The 27,903-nt window shown below is 42.8% G+C and overlaps 1 protein-coding gene across 1 annotated transcript in view; it reads right to left on the bottom strand.

The window, feature by feature from the left end:
• Nucleotides 1–3,796: 3,796 nt before the first annotated feature.
• The window catches only part of ADAMTS2 (ADAM metallopeptidase with thrombospondin type 1 motif 2), a 167,279-nt gene continuing 143,172 nt past the window's right edge, over nucleotides 3,797–27,903 (bottom strand). Inside the window, exons 12-22 of the mRNA XM_058035093.1 lie at nucleotides 21,123–21,268; nucleotides 19,571–19,746; nucleotides 15,613–15,746; nucleotides 14,681–14,804; nucleotides 13,980–14,060; nucleotides 12,328–12,491; nucleotides 11,031–11,190; nucleotides 9,787–9,919; nucleotides 7,294–7,501; nucleotides 6,818–6,947; nucleotides 3,797–5,807 (exon numbers count right to left, since the gene is read on the bottom strand). Coding sequence (XP_057891076.1) covers nucleotides 5,611–5,807; nucleotides 6,818–6,947; nucleotides 7,294–7,501; nucleotides 9,787–9,919; nucleotides 11,031–11,190; nucleotides 12,328–12,491; nucleotides 13,980–14,060; nucleotides 14,681–14,804; nucleotides 15,613–15,746; nucleotides 19,571–19,746; nucleotides 21,123–21,268 — 1,653 coding nt within the window. The 3' untranslated portion in view covers nucleotides 3,797–5,610. The remainder of the gene's footprint in view (nucleotides 5,808–6,817; nucleotides 6,948–7,293; nucleotides 7,502–9,786; nucleotides 9,920–11,030; nucleotides 11,191–12,327; nucleotides 12,492–13,979; nucleotides 14,061–14,680; nucleotides 14,805–15,612; nucleotides 15,747–19,570; nucleotides 19,747–21,122; nucleotides 21,269–27,903) is intronic.

Raw genomic sequence — 27,903 nt, 5'->3', positions numbered from 1 at the left:
TAACTGCATCCTATCTGGGGGTAAAAAAAGTTTGTCTTAACAAAGCACCAAAAAGAAAAGACAACAAGAATCCAGTCATCTTTAAGTTAAACAGAATGTGGGTAGAAAAAAAAATCAGACCAATAAAAAAAGCACCAACCAATAAGGATCACTGAGGCTGTTGCATTACAGGAACCTAAAGATTATAAAAAGTATGGATAATTGTAAACAGAAAGAATAGGATGTTTTCAGTCCAAGTTGGCCAGATCTACCCTACTAAATGTCTTGCATGTGTCCAAAAGTTTAGGAAAATCCTTTGAAATTGTTTATGGAAGTATGTAAACTACTGTTTTTCAGTTTTTAATTTACACATAAATATATGGCTACAGAGCTTTCTCTGTATTTTCTTACACAGCCCTGGCTCAGGAAGCTGCATGAGCACATGCTGAGCTGTGGCCACAGAGGCAGCTCTGCCAGGGTCAGCCAAACCAAGCCTGGCATGTGCCAGGAGCCTTCCCGAAGCTGGCTGTGCTAGTGCCAGGGCTTGTGCAAGGCACAGAAGCATCACAGGAGTGCTGACCCCCTGCTTGTCAGAGTTAAAGGGATTTGTTATCTTGGGACTGCTTTCTGCCATACTGTGTGACTCCCATTACTATTCCCAAGCAGTTTTACACAGGCATAGAAACTTTAAGGAGCCTGTAACTGAGAAACCTGCTAACCTGACCTAAGTAACATGGTTTGTTTGGATTCAGTGGGACACTGTAGGGATATTGCACTAACACTCTGCTGTACCCTGTACACCTAACCTAGCCATCAAAGTGTTCAGATTAGCACTTATGAAACAATCTGTCATTTCCATTTATAGTAGGCTTGAGAATTTGGTATCTCTGCCATAGCACCACTTCGATTTTTCCCCATTCTTAGTCTCTACGATGGCCAATACTATGATGTTGGTAACATCTCTATAAGAGAAAAATGTTGCTCGTGCCATATTTCCATTTTAGTTTATTTTCCTAAGAGTCTCTCTTTTCATTTTCTCAGCGATCAGCTCCTGAATTCTTTGATTCCTTGTCCTTTCATAAGGCCTCCTCCGTGTAATGATGTTGTGCTGGGGTACTTCGTTATCCAACCCATCAACTTTGTAGGGAACATCCACTGCATTGATTTCTGGGTGCTCCTCAGTGGCATTGGAAGGGGGTGCCCGTGTTTTGGGAAGCAGAGGAGGGCTGGTGGCAGGCTGTGTGGTGGGCACTCCCACGGAAGGGCTGAGGGTGGTCAGGAGCTCCTCCTCAATGACATTATTCTTATTTACATTGGCACTGGTAGCGTTGCCATCCTCTGTTAGGTTGCTGTACATGTTGCAGGACTTGCAACACAGCTTATGGTACCCAGGAATGGAGCAGTAACGGGAGAGAACTTCCATGCGACAAAACATTGACTTGTCTCCTTGACAATGATCTTCTGAAAGAGAAAAAGGGAACAGATAAATAAAGAGCATCTCCACATTAATCAGAAAAAGAAACACAGCTGAAGCTTGGGCAGTGGGCGGAGGGTTTGATATTTAAAGTGGGTTGGGAAACTGGCAAATGAGCCTTCTACAAGCAGAAGCAGGCTTATATTCAACCTAAAAGTCAACTCCAAGAGTTGCAAAAGCTGACCTGGACTGTATGTACCAGCCCCAGTCAAGCTCTAGACCATCACACTTGAATTTATGCCTTCACATCCTGGAAGCTCTACCCTTAAGGCCGTGAAGCCACAACAAATTGTGCTACTGTCTTGGTTTATACTTAAAACCCACTGATTGTGCTGTGCTGTTTCTAAATCTACACTGAACTCCCACAAAGTCATGAAGTTTTATATTAAGAAATCTATTTTTTCTCTATTTGCTCCTTTTAATGCTTTTCTGCAACCAAACAGTGACTAACCACAGTCAGGGGTAACATATATTTATCCAGACTGTCTCAGGAAAGTCGAGTCCTATTTTGATAATTCTCAGAATTAATCCATCTCCACTAATCGGGGTGATATTGTTGCCAGGTACCCCTACTCTGAAAATAGTGTTTTCTCAGCATGTCTCCTGTTTGAGAGAAAAGTGGTGCCATGAGGCTTTTCTACTCCTTCCTAGAAGGGAGCTGATATCTTTGAAACAACAAACTCCAGTCCAATGGAGCCAAGCCCATTAAAGACTGTGAGATTAAGTAAAAGTCCTGATTTTTGTGTCAATGACTGTAATAAAAGAGAAAGAATGATAATCTGTAAACTTTAAGCTGTCAATAGCAGTTACAATAATTTGCTCTATATGGTGTTATGGCAGATCCTTATCTTGCTGAAATGCAGGTGGCAAATTGTAGGCTGAGGCATTAAAGGTGAAGTGGTCAAAGTGTTCCTGCCTGGGAAACATAAGCAGAAGCCTACTCAGAGATTCCCCAAACCCTTGTGATTTCTGCTCAGGGGAGGCAGAGGACTGTATGCACTGGGGGGGAATGGGTGGTGGGGTCTAGTGGGCTCCTTGGAGAGAAAGCTGCCTGTCCTCTGCCCCACACAGACACCCCTCAGCTCCATCCTCTGCCTCCAGGACGAAGTAATGGAGCCAGGCACTGCAGGGAAGGAAAAATCCCAACATGCAGCCCATGCTGAGAGAAGAGTCAGAGGGTTTGTAGGAGAGGAGAGGGCTGGGGAGAAAAGCAGACTGACCAACACCTGGCATCATCACTAATAAAACATCTTCTCTGTGACCAGAGTGCTGAGACAGAGATGAAATTACTTGTCTCTCTCCCCCTGCTCTTACTACATTTCCACCTACTCTTACAGCAAAGGCTGAGTAACTCCAATTAGTTGCTTTTATTTAGAGTGCACCCGATGGGAGACAGTGCTCTCAGCCTGATCTGGAGTCACATCTCACCCTCCTGCCACAGCACTGCCTCGTGTCAGCACCCTCACAGCAAAGGAGAGAAGCAGAGCAGGTTCAGCCACAAAAGGGGATTTGGAAAGCGTAGGTGCCACCTCTCCACTCATCCTCAGTTAACAAAACAGGGCATCGTGGGTGTTTCATTGGCAAACATATCAGTCTAAAATAAACTAATAGCTGGTGCTGCTGCTCTAGAATGCTAGTGCTGGCTGAGGCAGGTGAAAACACCTCCTGTACATTGTATCTATGCTCTGATTGTTGCTTTTGTTGCAGAAAAGCAAAATTCTAGCTCCTGCTTTAGAATGGGCCAGGTATTTTTCATGTTTTTCAAATACTAAACTGAAATACTGCTGGAGATTAGAAATGACTCCTTCCTTAGGAACATAAGAGTAGTACCTTGGTTTTGGAGAGATTTTCAAATCAGCCTTTAAGAGCTGGAACTGTTCATACCTGCATGCACAGCTCCATACAAAGGCCTGAATGTGCCTATACAATTTATCTATATTTTTACATACCCCATAAGAGTCTCCTTTGAAAATTTTGCCTTGTGATGCATGACCCTTATGCATATTCCTCCAAATGGCTTCCATAATAAAAGCCAAGAGATACAATATTTGAATGCAATTTTAACGAGGCAGGTCTGTTCTTGGCTTTGTAAGAATCAGTAACAGCATCTTTAGAAAAATGCCTTTTTTCCTAACAAAAACATGCAATGTCAAGCCTAACAATACATGGAAATAAAACTGCATTATGTAATAAGTTTAGTGACACCTGATAAGTTGTATAAATAAACTCTGCTACTTCTCAATGCCAGAATAAAATTTTGATCCTCTATCCAAACCAAAATATCCAGATTTGCTGAACTTTTATTTATTTTTACTTGCAGTATGCATGACAGACTGGAAGTATATATTCAAAACATCAGTAAGAAAAAAATAAATCAGTTTCACAGTCACTTTGGTACACATTAGTCTCATAAAAAAATATTGAAAAGCAAACTGAATTGGCACATCTTTAATATTATGTTAAATACATACAAAACACTAATAAAATATCCCTGATAAACCAAAGTGCATATAGACATAGTGCACAATGCCCAGATACCTTATTGCACCATTCTCTATAGCCACCCATCTCTTGAAACATCACTAAACATTGTCTATTTAAAGGTAACAGTCATGAATATATTTATACAGTTAAACACCGATTATTTTACATAACAGTATTCAGTGCCAGATACGTGTCTTTGCTTTTTCACCTTGTCATGTAAATTGTTAACATGTTTCAGGAAATATTAACAGCAAAATTTTAATATGTGATCACATGATAATGACAAGTTTGAAGTGCTACACTGTTGACGACCCAAAGATTCAAAAATGCCACTTTTCCAAAAAATATTATCAAAGCAATAAGGTAGTAATTTGCTCCAAGACTGCAGTTTTACATTTCTACTATTGGTACTGACTGTCACAAAGAAGTTTATGACTTGTGAATTCCAAATCTTCAACACAAACACGGAAGGTGAAGCACGAATGCCAGCTAAATCTCAGTAAGTCAGGCCACAATCCTGTCTCCATGAAGATATGGATATGCACTGTGCAAATCAACCTCCAATTTAATTTACCACCTTCCAATAGTTATCGTTCAAGTAAAAACACTCCATATGAACATTAACTCAAGGTACCAGTGTACTGTTCATATTTAAAGCTGGATCTGGTAAATTAATGCCATTTACATTTCAACATTAAGGCATTTTTCTAAAATTCATCTCCTAAGCAAAAAAAGCAATAAAAATTGAGGTAATTCTGTAGTAGTTCACACTGTTATGTTTGCCAGTTGACACATCTAAGAGCACACACGCGCACACACACACACACAACCATACCAGTCAAGTCAGACATGCACATGGTGAAAAAAGACCAGAGATGTAATGAGTATAAACAGCTCCATGCTGAGCAGCTGGAGACATCGTAGTCAATGAAAACATCATATTGCCTCCGCCACATCAAGGAAAACACCACCACGCCACCTTCACCATGGACCATGCCTGCTCTGCTTTGGGTTTGCTTCTAAAGTGAAAATGAGCAAAACTGGCAAAAATTGTGCGATGGAAAAAATGAGCGCAGCTTTTCTCGAGGAAAAACCCTCCAAACGACCACCAGGAGTGTGGCCAGAGCAATGGCATCAGAGCAGCAGGGGAAGAACCGACAGAAACTCAGCTTCTGCTTCCCAGTGAGCCCTCCACGGGTCACAAACATAAAGGTGAGGGTCAGGAATAAAAAAATGAGCAGCAAGGGTGAGGAAAGCAACAGCACCACAAAGGAAAATGGAATGAAAAAATTCTTCCACTCATCAGACTACCCTGTCAGCGAACTGAAACCAGAGAGTTACGAGATTTCGGGTTTTTAGATAAAGGAGAACTTTAGCACTACAAGGTGTCATTATTGTGATGTGATCACATTCACAATAAGTTCTCAGTTTTGCTATCAAACTGAACATCAGGAACCAGTAAGAGCCTTTTTTCACCACCACCAAGCAACAAGCAAACCGATCCCAGCTCCCTTTCAGAGGACTGCAACATACTGTGGAGATCCAACTTCACACATCCAACACTTCAAGACCTCCACCACCAGTGCTACGCAAGCTCCAGAGAAGAAAGACACCGAGCACCGAGTGCCTGGTGTGAAAAAACAGATTCAGCCCAAGATTTAAACTTGGCAAAGTCAAGGGAACTTTCCGCATAGAGAGAAGAAGAGAGCAAAAGGCAAAGTCCACATTCGATGTGGCATGCATTTAAGGGCAAAGGCAGAGTTATAAATGGGTCTTTTACTTGAAGATATTTTCTGGATGGGGTAGTCTGGATCGGGTCTTGACAGCCATTGTATCATGTAGGTTTTCTTTGAAGGATCAGAAACGTTTCCTTGAATAGAGGAAAAAAAAAAAGATGCAACACAACATATGTTAGGCAGCATTAAACTGTTGTCCTGTCAGAAGGGGACAATCTCAGACAGTGAGTGGGCTCCAGTTGTGAAGGAGCCCAGAGAAGGATTACAACCAAGCTGATTTTGGGCAAAAGGAGCTGTTTGGGGAGGTTGCTACAGCTCGTGCCCAACGCTTCACAATCAACACTGAAGACAGCCCAAGGGCCAGTTCTTCAGCAGCACTTCTCATGGCAGGGTCACACATCCCCAGAGACATGCGGTCTAGTTTAGTTACAGTGCCTCATTAAAATCTTTGTATTGGAGAGTGTAATTGACAGCTTGCTTCTAATTAATTAGAAATCAAAAGCTACCCTGAGAAATACATCAGGAAAAAAAGAATATGAATGACTTAATAACAGGAATATGTGAAATGATCTCACAAATATAATTTGCAAACAGCTGAAAAGCTAACAAGGATAAAGGCCTTATTGTCCTGGATTAAGGAGGAACAAATTAATTACAGCTTCTAAAAACTGAGTTTTTAGATAACCCCTGCAGATAACTTGTGCTTGACAGAATGAAAAAGAATGGAACTGTTGGTGGAGGTGGGGAAAGCAAAGAGGCATCCTTGGTTAGCCACAGCCCAGCAGCCCCTTGCCAAGCCCCACAGGTCTCAGGGGTGCAGGGCTGGACTCAGGCACTGCTCCTCTCCCAGGGCAGCTGTTGGCTGCTGGCCACATCTGGCCATCAGCACTGTGCTGAGGTCTGCCCCAAGGTCTCAGGCTGTCCTGGGCCAAGCAGAGCTCCCCAGCAGGAGAAGAGTGCCCAAGAAGCCCATCAGCCACACAGCAGCTCCACATTTGGAATTCTACTCAAAGCAGGAACTATGGAGTAGTGCCCCTGCCCCAACAGGCATAGCACACAAGTATCAATTAAATGAAGGCATTGCAAATGATTCAATAATTATTTTTTCAACAAGTAAGAGAAGCTATAGAGGAGAAGCCCTTACTGGGACAGGGAGGTAGTCTGCAGATCCTGACGCTCTCTGGTTTGCTGTCCTTGCACAGGCCGATGACATTGTCCCTGGTGCGGCACAGGACGGGGCGGTCCTGGGTGCCATTGCCACAGCTGACAGAGCACTGAAAGGACAGGCACAGTTACACCCCAGCCACCCTCCGCAAACAACACATCAGAAATTAGCTTCTCCATTTTAAACTGTCCTTGATTCGAGCTGACATGGTACATTATTTGAACCACTACAGAAGTGAAGCGCGAGGGAGAGCCACTCACTGCTTCTTGTGGTCCACCAGTAATTGTGAAACACTCCAAGAACGAGCTGTGGTCTGAGCAATAGACAAACAACTGCACATGCCAGCCATCTATCCACAGAGCCATCTATTCACACATACAGGGATGGCATTACTCGTCATGCCCATTCCACCAGACAGAGATTAGTTTGTTTGAGACCTCCGGGAAGAGACTGACCTGTGACCAGGGTCCAATTCTCCACTGTGCCGGGCACAGCTCCCTGTTGCAGGGCCTCCTGCCCTCGGGGCGGTCGTTGTTGCAGTACTTGGTGTGCACCGAGCGGTTGGTGTTGTCGTGCAGGGGCTGGATGCAGCGCACAGACCGCACCTGGTACCCTGTCTTCCCACAGGATTTGCTGCAAGGCTCCCACTCCCCTGTAACCCAGCTGGGATGGTGAAAAGAGAGCGAGCAGAGTAAAAGTCAATCTGTTGATTTGTAATTCTTAAGCACAGGTTTAACATGATGTTAATACTAGTTCTAATATGGAGAAAATGAGACAATATGAAAAAAACATAAGCAGTTAACATGATGTTAATACCATTTCTAATATGCAGAAAATTAGAAGATATGAAAAAAAACCCCAGAAGCAGTTATGGTGAGGGTTATTTGACTGCCGCTGAAATGTCATTAATAAGACCCAGATCTTCGATATTACTCTTGCTCATTATCTCCAAAGTAAGCATTACTATTACTTTGCTGTATTTGCTGCCCTTTCCAAAAATTCACATAAAAATAGGATCACTTTTATGTCAAAAGCAGCCACCCAAGAGTGCTGCTGAGCTTCCCAGGTCTGGGTGCATGAGATGTGCTGGTCTCATAACGCAGCACAAACCAGCTGGTTGAATGAAGCCAAAACATCTGGGTGACAAATTCCTGCCTGGCCCACATCTGGGCACTCCATGGACCATATCCCTGGCCATGTTAGACTCAATCTGCTGCTGGCAAACCCAGTGCTGTGAGTGCTGAGCTTGGGCAGAATCAGGGTCCTCATCATCACGAATGTTTGGTTTGGGAGAAGGCAACACCCCACTGAAAACCAGAAAGGTCAAGTTCATAATTTCTAAATCACTTTGGCCACTGAAAAATGAAATCTACAGTTCGTAATGCGGTGTAGTTGAAACTCTCACTGATCACCCAAACTGACTCATTAATTACAGCTACAAATTGTAAAGGACTTAGAGAAGAACAGCAGGGACAGACAGCACCAAAGGAAGTTTACCTAGACTACTGAAAGTTTGGTTAAAATTAAGTGAAGACATACAGCAGTCTATAAATATTTACAGAGTGCAGACATCTGCAAGAATGAAATATTGTTCCACGTAAACAATATTCTTGGGATATTCTTCACCAAAAAATAGACATAGTCTGGAGAAACACCCTGAGCTTGAAGAAATTGTCCTGAAGTACTCATAAAATCCTGAGTTTGGAAATGGTCAAAAAATAGTACAAGGCACTGCACTACACATTCCAGTTAATCAGAAAGTAACAATTTCTCCCAACTTTCTCTTTGTAACCTACAGAAATTACACAGCTGTGAAGAAATGCAAGAGCTGTGAAGCCAGGAATCCTGAGGTGACTTCTGAGACAAAGAAGAGTTTTTCCCAGAAGTGAAGAAGCAGCATATTAGTGTAGAGAGTGTCCCAGAGCTTTGTAAAACTCCTTAATAATTGCCTCTCCTATGTACAAGAGCAAAACGCTTGGATGACATTCTATGGAAACAGAGCTAACTGAAACTTCAGGGATCCAAGTACAATTTAGGATCCTATTGAGCCTTTGTGGTACCTGGGCCCAATTATATTTGCAGCTGAAAGGAGGATACAGTCCTTTCCAGAGAGCCTGAGATATGGTTAGGTCATTACTTCAGTTTTCCAATAAATAAATGTTCAACCCTGACCCATGCAGAGTTTATGGGGCACAGTTTCTTGCCTTTTCTCTCTTTCAAATATTTTTCTTTTGAAAGGAAGTTAGGAAATATTGTGGTATGTTCTATTTATTTGCTGTGATTCCTGGAACCTACACTTGGTCCCCAGAGATAAAAGCTGGGATCAACATATTCCTTTCTTGTTGCAGTAGTAGCACAAAGAATATATTAGTCCTACATGTGGCAGGAATAACCTGCTGCCAGTCAAAAAAATCATCTGTAAAATTTGAATTAACATATTTATAACACTTTACTATGTAGAGCTATAAATGAAGGTACAACAGGCATTTCGTGCTGTACGAGGGCAGCCAGAGAAATCTAACAGGTCAAGTCTTTTCCCTGTGTTTAAATGTCCAAAAATATGCTGTGAACTTTATGAAGATTTGGATTTGAGAGACTGGACATTGACACTGGTTGTCTTCTGCAGCACTCTGTACATTTGCTTTGACATGGTTAATTCACGCTGTGTAAAATCCACTGGCATAAATTGAATTTATGTCTATTTTGTATCACCTCACGATGGCCTGAACACAAAAGTATGGATCAGGACAGCACTTATTTTCTAACCCAACTTATTTCATAAGTCCCAGGAACGAGCAATCACAGAAAGAATATTCCATGAGCAGAACAGAGCATGAGATCCTCACAGTGCTGGGCCCCTGCAATGGCCACAAAGGTGAAGCTAAAGCCACCTTGAGGCGCCAGTGCTGGCTGGGTGAGGTGGCCCTGCACCTCCAGGGGATGCTTACATGGGCTGGGAGCACTCCTGGAGGTTGCACACCCTGCGGATGGGCTTGGGCTTCTGGATGAGCTCGCAGTAGCTGCGGTGAACCATCTTGTGGTCGGTCTTCCTGCGGCAGCCGTACTTGGTGAACTGGTAGCCTGGGGAGAGACACTGCTCTTACTGCGAGGGCTGGCGCACCCCACAGGGGGCTCCAGCTGCAGAGGAGCTGCACAGATCCTGTCAAGGGCTGCAGTAGGAACTGCAGAGGAACATGCTACCAAAGGAGGGGTAAGCTGCTCTGAATAAAGACTTGCAGTGCAAATTTAACACACAAACTTGCTCATCCCCTATACTTTCCACTCCTTTAATCACAGAATCACCGGGATGGAAGAGACCTTTAAGATCATCAAGTTCAACCCAGCCTAACACCTCAACTAAACCCTGGCACCCAGTGCCACATCCAGTCTTTTTTTAAACACATCCAGGGATGGTGACTCCACCACCTCCCCGGGCAGAACATTCCAGAACTTTATCACTCTTTCAATTAAAAACCTTTTCCTAATATCCAACCTATATTTCCCTTGACACAGCTTGAGACGGTGTCCTCTGGCTCTGTCTGTTGCTGCCTGGAGAAAGAGACCAATCCCACCTGAGCACAGCCACCTTTCAGTGAGTTATAGAGAGTGATAAGGTCACCTCTGAGTCTCCTTTTCTCCTAAATTGAGGAGCCAGAACTGGACACAGCACTCAAGGTGTGACCTCACCATGAAAATGAAAAGAACACTTAAATAATGTTTAATGAAAATAACACTTAAATAATATTTAATGAAAATAACAGTCGGATCTAGCATCTCAAAAACATTCTGAAAACCTCTCCAGTGACAATCCAATGCTGCAACCTGATCATCAACCTGGGGAACAGCATCAGCCTTCACATCTGACCCCATAAAGGAATCTGACATTGCAAAAGCCACATCATTGGATGGGGATTTTCAAAGGGCTGCCCCATGGCACCCTGAGGTTCGGCACCTTCACAGCTTAGAGACACTCATCCAAATCTTATACATTTGGATGTATAATTTTTCATTTTAATTTTCATACATCAGAAATTAATCAGCCCAGATCTGCCCCTAAACTGTTTAAATCAGATTTTAACCCCATTCACTATTTATTTATCTATTACTTAAATAAAACTCCTCCCATATTCTGATCTCCTTAATGTCTCATGGCAATAAACGAATTTTGCATGATCTGAGATTTTGTTTTTACCTCCTCCACAAGGTTTTGAACACTGGGACCATTTCTTCAAAGCCCATTCATATGACAGTGAGTCCTCTTCCAAAACATTATTGTTATCTACATTCAAGGAATCTTCATGGATCATGTACTTGTAAGTCAAAGATATCTTGGCACCACCATGAGGAATCACCTAATAAGCAAAGGAGATGTAATGAAAAAAGATATGAAAGACTGATATCAGAAGCTCTGTGAGATGATGTGAAATAGTGATCATGGCTCACATACAAAAACATCCCCAGAGGGATTTCAACCTTTTAGCTGCACTCAACACATTTTTTCCCTGATGAAAAAGTATCTCCATCCTTATGACACAGAGTTTCTAAACTGCATATTAAGAAAGACTGTGGTTGATTTAGACTTATTTTCCTTGCCAGCATTGGACTGACATCATGATACTAAATTTTTTCCATATCCCATCACAAAGGAAGGAAATTTTGTACTGAAATGATAACGGATAGTTCCACTAAAAGACAAAGCAAATTCAACTGCACAAATAAGTGAAACTGGCAAAGAAAATTGCTCATATTTCTGATAAAACACAAATATTCTTATGATAGTCCTGGAATTCTGCAAAGCTTTTTACTTAATCTTGACAGAAATATAAACTATTTAGAAAGAGGTTTTGTTATCACACTGCACTAAGACAAATGCAAGAAAACAGATCTCAATTTGAGCAAAGTGCAAAATATTTGTCCTTTGGAAACATAGTATTTATTCTTCCTTTGAAGTTCAGCTGGTGTAGATCAACACATTGCAGTTGTTTTCAGAGGGATTTTAAATCAACTTACCCCTGAATTGAAGTCTATTCTTTGCTAGTTTGCAATAAAAAAAGGAATATATTTTGATGGTTTTGGGAACTGTGGAACTGTTTTGCCCTGAAAAAGGGAGCCAGGATCACAGGAATCCTGCATCTGCCTTTGCAGCATACATTTTCAAAACATGGATGGGAGAGGGAACTATTAGATCTAGCTGATATGAACCACTCTGACCTTTTTTTGATTGGTGCTCACATGTCAGATAGGATAAGTAAGCTGCAGCCTTTACTCAGTGGCTGATTGCTATGCCAGCCACAGGAAATAATCATGACAGCTGGTTGCTCAACACATAACCCTGAATTATAACAGCAATGAGCTGGAAGAAAGGAAATAAAATACATGTCCTATTGTCTTATAATTGAAGCTGATGTCTTCTGGTAGCTCACAAGAGGAATGTGAAGGACAGGCTAGCCCACTCTGGCTGTGTGGAAGGTGGCTTCCATTTGGCTTACCAGGATGATGATCCCGTGCCGCAGCGGCCCCATGGTCTGCACCGTCTCTCTGTCGTCGTCATTCCGATATTCCCACTCCACACCCATGTCAATGAAGACCTTGGAGTCTGGCACATAGTTGTCCTCACTTAGAATGAATTTCCCTGTTTCACGATTTTTAATGGCTGGGAGCAACACAAGAAAAGTAAATATAAGAGGTTTGTTTCTCATCCTCAGTTTTGTTCTGCTCGGGTCCCAGGGGACGAAGCTGAAAAGGCCAGTGTGCATTTTCCCTCTCTTCCCTCTCAGGTTTGGAAAGACTTTATCAGGTGTTTCACTGAACTGTCAATGCTTTTCTGCTCAGCTCCAGGAACATCAGTTGTCCTTTTTTTTCCTTTTTCAAAACCTTCCTTGCCAGAGAAATGAGGCCAATGCAGCTGCACCACAGGGGTCGAGCTGCCTGCTCCCATATAACAACTTCTGAATCCACTGGCCAAATCCGAGCCAATTTGAGAGCCAGTGGGGGTCCCAGAGCTATTCAACTCTTTCATATGTTATAAGGCAGCTCAGAGGGTTGTTACTGCTCCATCAGAGGAAGGCTACTGAGCTAACCCCCAGCAGGTCCCCACAGTGAGAGAGGGACACTAGAAACAGCATTAATTCTCCTGCTCAGATCCAGTCCTGACACCAGCACAGCCCTGTTAAGCTCCTGCTGCTCTGCAGACACGTGCCACTGCACACAAAGCCTGGTTCCTCTCTTCAGCTCCCACCAGTGCTCCATCCTTCACCTGGAGAGACTTCAGCCACCTTTGGATGAGGACAGGTTTTCACCTGAGATGGAACATTTGCCGTCCTCGTTAGAAGAAGCAGGGACTGTTTGTTATGTAACACCAGATTTTAACTCCATTCTCTGCCTGGCAGCTACCTGAGCATCTTGCTCCTTCAGCAGTGGCCAAGGCAGCGAGCCAGCTGTCCATGTCCTCAGCACTCACCCACCTTGGCAGAACTTTGAACAAGGGCTGCTCCCTGATCCACAGGGCCAGGCTGCCCTGGGCAGCCAGGGAAGCATTCACTGGGGATAAGTTGGGATGGTTCACACTATGGTTAGCAGATCATTCACTGTGAATCTACTTCCAATTAATAGCAGCTACCAGTCACTGCTTCCCATTGATTACAGGGCCTGGGAGGAGTGGATTTCCATTACCTCCTGAACTGCTGGATTGATTTGGCAGCCTTGTGTCAGTACTGTCAGCAGTGGGGCAGAATCTGGAACAGATCTGGATACAGCTGGGAAATTACTGAGGGTGGGAAGCATGAAAGATGCACACAAAGACCATGGAATGGTTTGGGTTGAAAGGGACTTTGAAGATCATCTACTTCCAACCCCCAAAGATAATACACTGCACCCCATAAAGCAACCCAGCGCCTCTTCCAGCAGCTTTCACACATCACATGCACATACCAACACAGAGATCTGGCTGGGACACCCTGGGATACAGCACAGGGAAATCAAATTGCCAAACAAGTTTCCTAATTTAACATACTTAGAGAAAGTACAAGGTGTGGGTGGGTAATGGGTAAACAAATGTACAAACACATTGTCAGCCTCCAGAGACAAAAATAAACACCAGAAAAAAATATTCTGACTGAAAATCTTCCTACTTTTTACTTACCAAGATGATGAGTGGTGGCATCTGTTTCCTGTATAAGTAAATGTCTTGCTCCAGCAGGAATTTCAAACATCTTAACATACCCTATATGGGGGTATTTGAAAAGACAGTTATGGATTAATATGCTACAAAATAATAAATTAATTATTAATTAATATGCCCAGGGTGGGTTTGTCTTAGGTTTTTAAATAAATCTTATTTTCTGAAAGCAAGATGTATTAAACAAGATGAAGCGAATCCAGCATTATTCCCATTTCTGTGCCAGGTGATGGAACATAACAGGGACAAAGGGCTTTGGGCCAGTACAAAGGTGCCTGAAGTATCACAACAGACTTGACTTCAGACTAAAATGGGCTTTGAGACCACACAAATGGGCTTTGAGACCTGACAGAGCCTGCTGATGGGACATTATTGCAGCACTGGAGTGACAGAGCACTGGCTGACATCAGCTGCACAAGCCCAACAAGGAGCAGGGAAACCCTCTCCCATGCATGCACAGGCCTTGGTATCAGCAGCTTTAACTGCTCACTGGACAGAAGTCTTATTTCCAAATTATAAACATATGTGGAAGTAATTCCAGATTGTTTATTGGAATTAATGACGCTGCAAATGATTTTCAATTGTTCTGGTACTTTCCATGAAACATAAGATACCAAGAAAAATACCCTGAATTCCCCAGGACAAACCACGCTGGGTGTACTGACCTTGCTTTTTTGGTATTCTTGAAAATGTTCTTTTCACCACTTTGCAGTGGGAATTATCTCCTCCACAGACACCACACTTATCTTCCTGCTTTGTGGAACCTATGACCCTGTCACACCCAACTTTCTGTGCACAAAAGAGAGAAACAGTCGTTCTTATTTATCCGCCATTCAATTCAGATAAGCCTTCACTTTTCATATTAACCCCCTGATTCTGCTTCAGTAAAGCAGCACACCTCGTAGTGTTCTCCTGGAAGATCAACACCTAAACAGATTTTAATACTTCCAGTTCCCATAGTAGCTGTCAACTGGCTGATTATATTTTCATATTATGCTTCACAGTGGTTCTCTCACTGAAGGAAAACAGCACGGTTAAAGAAAAGCCCTTAAGCCTCAGCTTATCTTAAGACAGATACTTAAATTCCAGGAGAATCTAGGCATCTATATGGGGATAAGCACCTCCACCAGTGTTTTGCCAGTCAGATACTCATTCCTTTGAAAGATGACCTGCAGCAGATCCCAACTTAGAGGAACTGTCATTGATTTTTTAAAAATAGCATGATCAAATACCAAGAGAAAGCACATCAGCCATTTCCTAACACCACTTTCCTTGAAAGCTGCTGTGTGTTCCTGTTTCATTGTACATTCCACCCCCACTAAACCCCAGCAGGGAGAGCTTTCCTTGAAAGCTAATTGTAATAGCTCATCTTAAAATACTGCATGAAATGTTTCTTGTGTAGGCAGGTGCTTTTGGAATCAAGTCACATGCATGGCAACTGTGAATATCACACATAATATTGTGACAATAATCCTAATGAAATCTCCTTATTGCCCAAAGTGTTATTATACTTAGTCATGCTCGGAGAGAAGCACTCAAGGTAGAGTTTGAGTTGTTTTCACACTGCTGAGCCGTGCAGGAGCCCCCAGGCCCTCACCAGGCAGTCTCCCCTCACACAGATGCTGTAAGCATCCTTGTAGGAGCAGCGGGTCCCGTCGTGCACCATCCTCTTCATGTAAACCACATCCCCTGTCTCCTTGGATTCGCAGTACAGGTGGCACCTCTCCTTGGCTGAAAAACAGAACAACCCAAACTGTGCACGTTCAGCCCCCAGTTTAGTTGCTGATGTTGTGAGCAGCTCTTTCAGTAGTGTTGGCTCTCCCTTTTTCCTTGCGCACATCACAGAGCCCAACGTGGTGCCCATAAATCATTGATGCTCATCCCCTTTGAAAAGCCCTGTGATCTCTTGGAAAATGCTGAATCATAAAGCATCCATGTGTCACCATTAGGAGACAGGCTTAAAAATAACACATCATTGACTTTGAGGGGAGATCTATTTAATCCTTTGCAGACGATGCAATCTGGCAGAGCTCTCCTCAGTTGCATGACTACCTGTGAGAGGTGCTGGTTTCTCCTGCACTGCACTTAAATGAAGAAAAGCCAAATTAATTTTCCCATTAAAAGCAGCTGTTTGACACTGAGTGAACCTGGCATCCAAAATTTCTTCAGAGACAGCTGGGCCATAGCGCTTCATCCTAACCACAAAGTTAATTTTCCCTCATAGTTATACTTGTATTTATGATAATTTAAACCATTAAACAAGATGAGATGTCAAAAAGATTCAGACAAAAAACATTTTTTTACTCCTAACACATGCACAAACAGACAGACAAGTGGTATTTTCTCTAATCTGTTCCAAAGAGCTAAGAACAAAAAATTAAGCTGAAAATGACTAGTCAGTGGCTGAATAAAATTGTATTCCAGTAGTGTATTTCATTTTATCCATGTCTCTTGCTGTCCTCAGCCTCATAATAGGATTCACTATGCTTTCCTTGGCACTGAAGAGCAGATGGCCTTTCTGCTAGATGAAACAAATAGAGATTCTGCTATTTTAACATGATTAAAAGTTGGAGTGCTTTTCCCACCATTTAAAACAATAACAACCTTTCCATTGTAGCAGTTCAACTGAAATAAATCTTCACAGGCCCTTTGCATTCTTCCCCTGTGCAGTTCCATGGCCTCTGCCCTCTTTTTATAAAGTCCTTGTTATTGCTGTTGATGTCCTCAAGGCCACTGGGTATTGGTACATCAGAGACCTTTGCTACTGCTCCCAAACCATGCAGAGAAGCCATGCTGACAATCCAGGGTCTAGTCTATTAAAACAGGTACTTTTTTGTGCAAATTCTTCATAGGAGACTATTAGGATCATAGTAACAACAGACCTAATGTATATTTTAGAAACATTAAGCTGTGCACAGGATGGATGTGCACACAGCACCCCTGGGTATGCAGCCACCCCACACACAGCACACATTCACTGCCTGTGATTAAATGAAAATATCAGCAGGTCTCACTGGATGCCAACAGCTCTGCACAAGGGCTTCATTTTAGAGATGGTTCTGCTCCCACTGCTCCATGGAGCAGTAAATGTGTAAGTGCTGTTAAATTAGACCCTGTATTGCAAAGAATTATTTTCTTCCTGTGCTATTCACTGGTGCTGGGCACTGCAGAGGTGCAGGAGCGTGGATATGATGGTGTGTCTGTCCAGTCCCTGCTCTCTGAGTCCTTTTCATTTAACTCAGGCTGGGAGCTCATGGCCAGAGTCCCTCCCTGCTGCCCTGGCAGATGCACAGGGAGATGCAGCAGCCTGTGAGCACAGCAGGGTGAGGACCTGGGGGCTCAGAGGGCCTGGAACAGGAGACAACGGGGCATGGGATGCTCAAGGACACACTGGGGTGTACCCCAGCTCAGTGGCTTTTCTCTGCCCACAACATGAGGCTCTCCTCTCTGTTCTTATGCCCTGCACAATGTGTCAGACACGTCTAGCTGAGCTGCCTGTGAAGTGTATGGATTTATGTCACTTCTGAGCCACAACTGCATTATCCTCACAAGTGTGTCACTGATATGCCTTATCCTTACAAAAGGGAGTTTTGAATAGATTAGAGTTGCAGCATAAGCTTGTCTCTGGCCTTATTTTCACACAAAAGCTGTTCCCTCTAATAACCCTGCACAGGTAAATGTAACTCTCAAAGTGTCTGCAGTTATACCATAGTTATATTGGAAACCAGCAGTGCCCAGGGATCAGTGTTCAGACATCAATGAGCTGGTTTCTGACCCAGAAGCCATTGAATTTAATTGAAAAAAAAAATCTGATTTGTTTCACTGGTCTTTGCAGCAGACTGCTCCAAAGGCTAAAGCATAAGCAAAGGTCCTGCAGACCACAGCCTTCATCCCTCCACCCTTTTGTGCCAGCAAAGCTATTTCATGAAATTAAGCTGTAAGGCTGTGTCTGTGCCTTTGAAAATCCCAGACTGACCAAGATGGCATGAAAAGAATGAGGGAACTCTGAGAACTATTTGGGAAGAAAGTCAGGCAAATTAATTGTAAGGAATTTGCTATTAATTTCTGGCAGAGTATCCTCTCACTGGAATGCAAAATGATTCACCCAAAGTGACCCTTCCCCTCCCAGCAAGGGCAGCTGGGCTGAGGATGGGGTGGCTGCTCAGAACCTGCCCCTTGCCAGGCCAACCCTGCCCTCAAGAATTTGCCATTCAAGTGAGGTGTTGGGGCTCAAAAACAGTGATCAGCTCACACTGCTCATTCAACAAGCTGAGACTCATTGCCCTCTGCCTCTTTGTTTGGTAAAACATCTCAGAGTGTTTTCTGGCAAGAGCAGACACGGCCCAAAGCAACCAGCTGCACTTGCACTGACAGCTAAGCTGAGGCATTAACAGGAACAGGAACATCTCTGTTCTAGGAGATGATCTCTGTCAACCTTGCTGGTCTGAGGGCCAGCACCCATCCAACCCAACAGCTGCCTCCAACAGTGCCAGCAGCATTTGGAGGAAGACACAGGAACAAACTTGAAACTTTTCTCAGAATATTCTCCCGGTTCCTCCTACACTGCAGCTTGGGGACTTCCAAAATCATGACTGGAACTTGGTGTTTAATGGCTCTTAATGGAATGTAGAACTGTCAAGAATTTTTCAAAAAAAATTCTGAAACTTTCTGGCATCAGCAGTCTTCTGTAGCAGTGAATTTCAAGATAATTAGATGCTTTGTATTAAGCCTTTCCTCTTATTTGTTTTAAATCTGCCATCTGATAATTTTATTTGATGTTCCCAGGCTCGTGTTATGAGAAACTCAATAATCATTCCACGTTCAGTCTCTTTGGGCCACTCCCAACTCTGTAACTCTATCTTTTTAATCTACATCCTTGCTTTTCCAGGGTGAAAAGTCCTGGTTTATCCAAACTCTCCTCGTCCAGAAGTCATTATTTATGTTTGCTTTATTCTGGCTGGAGTTCAGCTGTGGGTGTTTTAGCAGCCTGGGCAGCAGTGAGATGATGGGCACAACCTGAGCTGCATTGGCTGAGTATTTAAAGTGCAGGCACAACGTGCAGGTACACAGGGGCAGGTCAGTGCTCTCCATCTCTCCCTTCACAGTCACTGAACTGATCTTTTCCTAAAGTTATTCCCAGCCTTTATTTGCAGAGCCCACCATCCACACACACACACACACACACCAGTTTTTACCCACACATCCATTACTGGCATTCATTAACACCAAACTTCCTTTGCCTTCTTGTGTCCCTTAGTGTCACAAGGTCCTTCTGCAGCTCTCAGAGTGGGCCATGCTCCCATACAAAACCATTCCTTTTTATCTCATGGTAAATCCATTTAACAGCTGGCACTGAGGAACAGTGTCCAAAGTTTTTTGAAAATCCAAGTGCATTGTACAAATTGAGTCACTCATACACTGATACTGATGCCTCCAAACACCTCCTAACAGATTTAGGAGGCATGATTTCCTGAGAAGAAGTTTTACCCCTCCCTATATAATTTTTATTCATATTTGCAACTGATTTTAGTTTTCACAGGAGAGGGTCTGCTCACCATCAACATGTTCATAGGGCAGCCAGTGGTGTTTGGTGTTCTGGTACTCAAAGTAGGGGTCCCACTGCCGGCACTGCTCCTCTCTGAAGTCCTCAAAGTCCTTGGGACACTCCTGGGTGTTGCACAGCTGGAATTCATAACTCGGCCCCACACACGTGCGGCCTCCGTTGGCAGGACTGAGACAGGCAGAGAAACCCATGGTTAGTTTTGCTTTTATTTCATTAATCAAGTGTCTGTTAAATCTTTTGAGGAGCCATTTGTTTACCAATCATGTCAGCAGGCAGTTGATGAAGCTAGGCCTGTATTTCTGATACGTAAAATACGTATTTCCTTTCAAAACCCGCTGTCACTATTTAGCTGTTAAAAAGCAACTTCTGCAAGAAGAGGTTTAAACTACTTGATAAAGGCAAGAAAAGCCATTTTCTTGGTGCAGCCAGGAAAGGAAAGCACAGCAGAACTCGTTCACATTCACCCCTAATGCAGCAGCAAAGGCAGAGCAGCCCAGCCCAGCGTGTGCTCCCAGGCAGATGTGCACCAGATCCCTGGCACATCTGGCAATGCAGAGCTCAGGACCTGTAGCTGGGTTTTCATCCTCTTCCAGGAAACACAGAAAACATTTTAAATAGCACGTTAGGCTTTTCCTACATGCAAATAGGTTTTACAACCAAAGCTGTGCCCACAATTATAAAGGTCGCTTCTCTGTTGCCAAAGTAATAAAGGCTGAAAAGAGAACTGGCAAATGTTTTCTTAACAGAACAATTTCCATTGGAAAATGCTGCTTCATAAAACTCAATTAAAAAAAAAAAAAAACAAATCAAGTTCAATTGCTTTATCAACAAACCAAGAAATTCAATGTTAAAAATACTCTCTCTGTTAAAATCATTTAATCCCAAAAATTGTTTTAGTCCTTGCTGTTAAGATCTTGACATTTTGTGATACCACACTAAGATAGCAATAATTACACATTTCCTATCATATGTATATAACAATCTTTATTAACTATACTTAACTTCCACTCTTACTGAAATTGAATCATTCTACATTATCTAGATGACCCATATGTAAGTTATTAAAGCCAGACAACTCAAAATTCCTAAAATTAACTTTGAGGAAAGTTCTGATCTCAGGAGCTTTGTTCCAACTTGGAATCAAACCAGTTTTAAAATATTTTAAGATCTTCTTGTTGAAATATTCTAAAAGGTGGATTAAAGAAAACTTTTTAAAAGGTTTTTAAAAAATCCAGTCAATCACTGCTATTATTTCATACTCACATTTTAAAATGAGATATATAGGACCATAAACTTTTACTTATGCTTTACATAGTACTGTATTAGTCCTTGTAACTGCATAACCAGTTTAATGGATGGATAAACTGAGAAATAAAGATGATTCATGACTTGCTAAGGGCCAAAAGCAGAATTTCTGACAATGTATGCTATGGGTCAGGTTTAACAAGCACCACTCAGCATCCTTTCCTGCACTGCTGCCCTGGCCATGCACCGAGGATCCCTGTGCACACCAGTGAAGGCCCCCACCATGGGGTGTCACTTACTGTGGGTTGTCACACTGCCGGGTCCTGTACTTCACCCCGGTGCCACACGTGCGGGAGCAAGAGCCAAACTTGCTCCAAGCCCCCCAGTGCCCATCCTGCTTCAGGATGTCTGGTGTGAGCCAGATGCAGTGACCTTTAAAGCAGTGCTGAAAGAGAGAATCAGATGTCAGAATGATTAGATGATCAACTTACATCAGATGAGAAGCTGTTGTACCACACATTTTAATTTTCAGCACAAGTTCTGGAATTTTTTCACCTCTCCAGTAGAAAGTAGAGGGACTTGCTGTCAGATTGTGCCCATGATCCCAAACTCACTCAGATTTTACAACCTTACATGTCAGTACGCACATCTGTGCAGGCAGGTTTCAAGTCTACCAAGTTTGTTAAACTGTTGTCAGTGTTACATTTCCTCATCACCTGTCTGCAGCAGGGATATCATTTAAGGGAAATGGCAGAATCCCAAATCTAACAGTAACATCCTGCCTCCACCACTGCCTGCAGCCTCTTCAAGCAGCACTGTCAGGAGCTCTGGCCACAGCACCATCCTGCCCAGCCACTCCCAAATCCACACACATATTCCTATTATAAATGCAATGAGCAAAGTGTCAAGGAATTAAAGCAAGCTCACATTGTAGACTATTAATGCTATTAATTAAAAGCTTTTGCAGTGTCTCCCTGGAGATCTCATGGTAAACCTGACTAAAAAACCAGGAGGCATTCCTTAGGGACAGCCCTGAGCAGTCCTGCAGCTGCACAGTTCATCACGCCCTACCACACTTTCTCCTTTCTTTTACCTGGTTTTTAATCCAGTCATTGCACAGCAGTTGAAACACAAAATTTGCTACATTCCCCAAACTATTAAGGGATTTATTTTATTTCTTTAAAAGCCTTCATAACTCCAGTACTGATCATCTCTACTGTCATCTCCTGTTAAAGAAACCTGTCAATGCCTTTCCACCAATTTCTCCAGTCCCTAATCATGGAATTTTTTTCTCAGCTGAAGTCACAAAGAATTCTTCTAAAGGATCACAAGATTCTGGCCCCTTTCAGTACTATTTCTGCTTTCATAAAAGTCTACTGATGAAGTGTGGGTGCTGGAAAATATATTCCAGCAAACAAACGACTTTGCAGGAGACTGTCACAGTTTGCCTGCGTTAGCGGTTACTGCTGGGATGAGAGCTCTGGCTCAGGAGCACAGATGGCTGCAACAACAAGTGAAATCAGTCACTTACTTTCCTTAACATTCAAGTCAACAACAACATTTTACACAGCTTAACAAGCCCTGGAACGCAGGAATTTGGCAGGCTGCACAAGACAAGCATATGGCTAAATGCATGCTGCCAGCAAAAACAAAATCAGAAGATATATAACAGGAGAGTGTTCTTGAGCAGAGAGTGATTAGTGATCTGGAAGGCAAATCTAAAAGTGAAGGATAATCATTAATAATGCTGAATTTCAAGTGGGAATCATTAGAATGGTGACAAGGCAGAGCTTACTGGTTCACTAATCTGCTCAGTGACTGGCTCATATTCATGCAATTTATTTTGGGGCTGATTTGGTAGGACAAGGAGTAGAAGAGAGAGTAGAAATTAGGTTTCAACTATTTTTTTCTTTCCCATGACTTCAGATATTCAAAGTCAAAACCTATTGAAATAAATGAGGTACCACAAAGCCAATTACACCAATCCTGCTCCAGAGCTGTAATGGGCAGATTTTTCTTAGATGTTTGACAGAACAAGAGATAATTCAGCAAAGCATGAAAGAAATGCAAAATGCTAATATGCCCTTTGCTTTTTTTGGTTTAGAAGCTCAGGGCTGTACCCTTCAGGGACTGTTTACTTATGGCTTTAGAGAGGTTTGTTTGAACAAACAGTTTGAGTCGTGGGGCCCTGCACTGCCAGGGGATCATTCAGTGATGTAGGGGGAGCTGGCAGTGTCTCAGCTTGTCAATAGACATTTCAGCTGGGCTTGCTAGCAGATGTGAAGTGACAGCTCCTGATCTGTGCTTGCTCACACATCCTTTTATCAGGCTGCTGCATCTCCCAGGTGTAAGTTCCACAGCAGTGACCAAATCCCTTTCAGGAGTCATTTAGCCTATGTTCATTGTGTGATGATCCAGAATCCCGTGCTTGGACTCATGGAGGAGAGGGAGAGACGTGTGATGACACTGTGCTTCCAGCAGGATGTAGGTTTGCAACAACCTCTAATAAACCCCCCTCTGACACTGAGACTGGTCCCTGAACTGGAAGGCAAACATGGAATAATGTTATTGACTTTGCTGTGTAAAGAGAAGAGCAGCACTGATTTTTAGTGCAGGAGCTGGTCAGATGCTGATTGTTGGGAAGCTGAGGCAGAGCTATTAGGAGAGAAGCATTTGTGTAAAATGAGTCATCCCCAGCTCTGCCTTTTATTTGTGGATTAAAAGAAAGGAGCCTACAGAAAACAAAATGATTCACTAATGAATCTTACTCTCTGCACATCCGTGCAAGAAAATGCATGAGAAGGTAAAACCAGAGACAGAGCAATCTCCAGTGTAATAAAGGAAGTTAAATCCAACCCTTCCTATTGCTACTACATTAACTACATAATGAGGTGGAAAAGAGCCAATTTCAAGCACTATTCCCTTCGTAAACAGGGGGTTTCACTTAAAGAAGGAAGCATATTAAAGCAATTTTCTTTTTTAAATGAGAAAAAAATGGGTAAATGCAAATCGTTTTCTTAGTTGAAGATGACTTCTTGCAGTCTCGCCTATTTTTCTGGCAAACAGGGCAGTCCAAAACAAGTGCAATTTCCAGGAGAGGGAGCTTAAATTTCTTGCAGTAAAACATTCCACTGCTGTTTTCAGCAGTTCTTTGAAACAACTGCTGTGGATGCCAAAAGAAGAGCCAGTGTGTTCCTGTGGGCTTAACACATCTGCAAGTCAATTTTCCAAGAAAAGACTTGAAGATCTTCTGTGAGTATCTGTAACTATTTTATGTTGGGCAGCAATGGGCACTTCTCCTCACTTGATGCTCCAATATCTACCAAGTAACCCCTCATACTGCACCAAGGCTGGGGTGCTGAGTTCTCCTCACTGTCCTGGGCTCCCATCAGGAGGGGGTTACTGATTTGTTTGCATTCCCCATCACACCCAGGCTGGCCCGCTCTGCTCCATCTGTTTGAAATAATTGGTTGCAAGGGATGAACTGAAAGTTCCAACACTGAGGACTGCTCTGAGGCAGTAAAAGTTTCTTCAGCGGAGAAGCAAGTGTTCTCCATTTCTGTGGTGACTAACACAGCACACATTCACCCATCTGTCTCCTGTCTCCAAGAGAAGCTGAGGTCAGCTTTCTCAGTGGGAAATTAACTGCATTGCTTTGAGTACACATTAGTGTTTTCAGAACCCTCTTTTCTTGGTCCATCTTTCTTCTCAAAAGTATCTATTTGCTTCAATATTTAATCATTCCCTTCCTTTCCTGACAGAATAAAAGATCATTCCAAGTTTCACTTAGATAATCTCATTAGCACAGTGCAAGCAATGAGAAGACCTGCTAGGCTTGTGCTGGATCCTTGGCACAGAAGCCAAACCCCAGAGCAACATCAGCTTGGTTGGCAGGGGCAGCAACCAGGCTCTTAACCTCTCTCCAAGAAAAGAAAAAAAAGGAGGCTCAGGTGGTACAAACCTTGATGTTAGTCACTGCAGCAAGCAGATGGACTCAAACATGTGATCTCCCTGCGTGACTGACTCTGGGTTTCATTTCTACCCTGTGGAGAGCAGTTAGCTACTTCAGCTGACATAAACGTCTCCCCAGAAGAGTAATATTTTTAAAAAATGGAATAACAAAAACTGATGATAGATTTCTGAAGTTTGCCTGGATTCAGAAGCCTGAGGCTAATGGTAGAGCTGACAGAATTGTATACAAGTAAATAAATTATCAGCTGACAGCATATGTTTTCTTTCAATCTACAGAATGCTGGGCAGAGTTAAGCTTTGCACAGTTATGTCTTGTCTGCATGGTTTACTACAGCAATTTATGGAGTGTCTGTGACTCCACAGTAGGACTCTGAACCTCCATGTGTTTAACTTTACACACCAGAGTTATTTTGTGGAAGGTAATGTGACCATTGCAAGTGGCTGCATCATCAAAGTCTCACAAAACTGATAGAAACTTCCCTCTTGCTGTTGAAAACTCTATCTGGTTTTAAATAATCACGCTGGGAGCAGTATAAATTATTCTATTTCCTTTAGGATTCTGTCAAAATAGTAGTTTTCTGACTGGGAAGGTCCAGGAGAATATGTTATTTTTTTATCTTTAAACCCAGCAAATTATTAGTTTGCTGCCAATTAACATAATAGTTGCTCAGCATCTCCACTTGCGCAAGAAGACTTATTAAGAAGTTTTCAAAATGGCAGAACCTCACTCTTTTGGCAACTTACTTCATATGACCACAAGCACAGAAGAACTTACAAACATTTACATAAATATATATGTATTTACATAAGTATATATGTATTTATATATATATTTATATTTATATATATTTATATTTATATATAAAATTATCTGTACACATACATACACATGTATAAACAGCATTGGAAAGACTCATCTTCCCTTTCAAAGGGTAATGTCTGGAACATGCAGGACACAGCCTGGGTGTGCAGACACATGTCCCTTCCCATCCTGCCTGCCAAAATACGCTCCAGATTTCACACTTCCCACGTGGCTGTTCTTGCCCCTTGACCATCATTTGGGAAGGAGGCAGCTGGACTGGATTCTCCTCCATGGCATCTTGCTGGATTTGGGATCAGTTTTCAGTTATGTGAACACCAGCCCTAGGTGAGAACATCCACGCACTGCCTCCCCAGCACCACTTTCATTCCTGGCATCCCATCCCCTCAGCTGCAGCAAAGCCAGGATGTTTCTGTGACACATCAGCAGAGTTGTGATTGGTTTTGAGCTTAAAATAGGCCCTGGGAATTAGTGGTATGAAATCATGAAAACTGCAAGTCTCTAAAGTGGGAAACAAATGAATCTTTCTCAATCAACATCTTTAATTGCTTATGTTTCTGTACTTTTCTTTTCTGGCATGATTCCAAAGAAAATAGGAGATTATGTTTGAAATTATTTTCCATTTTTCTCAAGTGCTGATGAGGTATCCTGGGAGATGTACCTGAAAGGAACACAGCAACTGAGTCCCAGCTTTGGGCAATAAATGCATTTTACAGCCCCGTGCATTCAGGCAGGAGCCTCTGGTATTGTCCCAGTTGGTGAAGAGAGTGAACAGGGGAAGGCAAAATCAAGGGCAGAGATGAAAAGGAAAGGAACAGATGTAAAAGCATTGATCTGATGCACCTGTATTAAAAACACCAACATCTAATAAATACACTGGTCAAATGCTGAGCTCAGACACATAAAGTCAGCTATATAACCTCCAGAACTCATACTATTTTAAAAAACCCACACCATTTAGTTCAGACTGCTGAGCTTTATCTAATAAAATGGTTTTCATTTTACATCATTTTCTCAGGTTCTTCTGGAAGGTGGCAGCAAGTTTATTTATCAAAAAACTGGGACAGCTCCCTTGAGAATAAAACAGTCCTATCATCTACTTCAGAATGTGCACATACTCTCTTGCATCTCTGCAGAGCTCAAAAGCCTGGCTGTCTGCACAGCTTGCTGAAGCCTTGGATCCCAAGTTCCAGTCCAAAGAAAATTTTTACAGCTGAGTTGCATAATATCCTGACAAACTGTTTATAATGGAAGCACTGACAGATCCTTAACTGTAGGGTTACAAATTCCTTTTTTCTCCTCATTTCTGTTCAAGTACTAATATGAATGAAAGGTGCAGGGGAGAGGGTGATGCAACAAAATGGAATATAACTTTTTTTTTTTTCAGTTGGGGGTCATGAATATTTTTAATATAAAAATCAAAATAGAGAAAAGTGTATCCAAATAAATTCTCTAAAAATTTTGGATCGTAATCTAGTTTTTTTTTTGTTGTTGTTGTTGTTTTTTTTTTTTAATTTAATCAGAAACAAAGCTTTTGTAACAGGAATAATTTAAAGAAGAGAAAACCAGAAGGGAGTGGTTTGAAGAGAGCGTGACTTGCTGGGGAATTAATTTAACATCACTTTTCCATAAAAAAGACTTTTCAAGCCATAACAGCAGCTGCTAATATGGTTCATTTATCGCATAAATGATGTCATGCACCGGGTTGTAAAAAAACCTTTCCAAGTAGCGACATCTTCCTCTCCCCCTCAGTCACTGCATCCAAAGCCCAGGGAAGCCAGATTTTTTTCATCAGACTTCAAAGGATTTGGAGCTCAGACCCACAGTGAGCAGAGTGTGATCTCCAGGGAGGAGAACCGGGGCTGGGAGCGGCTCCAGCGCGGTGGCTGCGCGGCCGGAGCTCCTGAGCCTTTGCCACCCCACACATCCCTGCACTGCTCCTCGTGCCCCCCTGGGCTCCCATCAGACCTGCAAATCCACCTCCACACGCCTGCCCTTCTCTGCTCACAGCCCCTCTGTGCTGCCGTGTGGGTTCTCTCTAGCTGGCACTCAGCTCCCACATCCATCCCTTCCCTCTGGGAAGCTCCAGGGCCGTGGCTTGGATGTTTCTCCAGCTCCCACTGCTCTCTGTATGAGGGAGGCCAGGCAGCACCATGGCAACATTGCTGGTCCAAGCACAACACCCTGACCTCAAAAGAGTCATAGGAGAGAGGAAATTTCCTCATTTTTGGCTTTGCCACAGAGACTTGTGTGGGGCAGATCCTGCCATGACCTGCCTGAGGACGGGG

This window comes from Melospiza georgiana, chromosome 15, assembly GCF_028018845.1.
Source record: "Melospiza georgiana isolate bMelGeo1 chromosome 15, bMelGeo1.pri, whole genome shotgun sequence".
NCBI lineage: Eukaryota > Metazoa > Chordata > Aves > Passeriformes > Passerellidae > Melospiza > Melospiza georgiana.
This window is presented reverse-complemented; position numbering and strand designations above follow the sequence as displayed.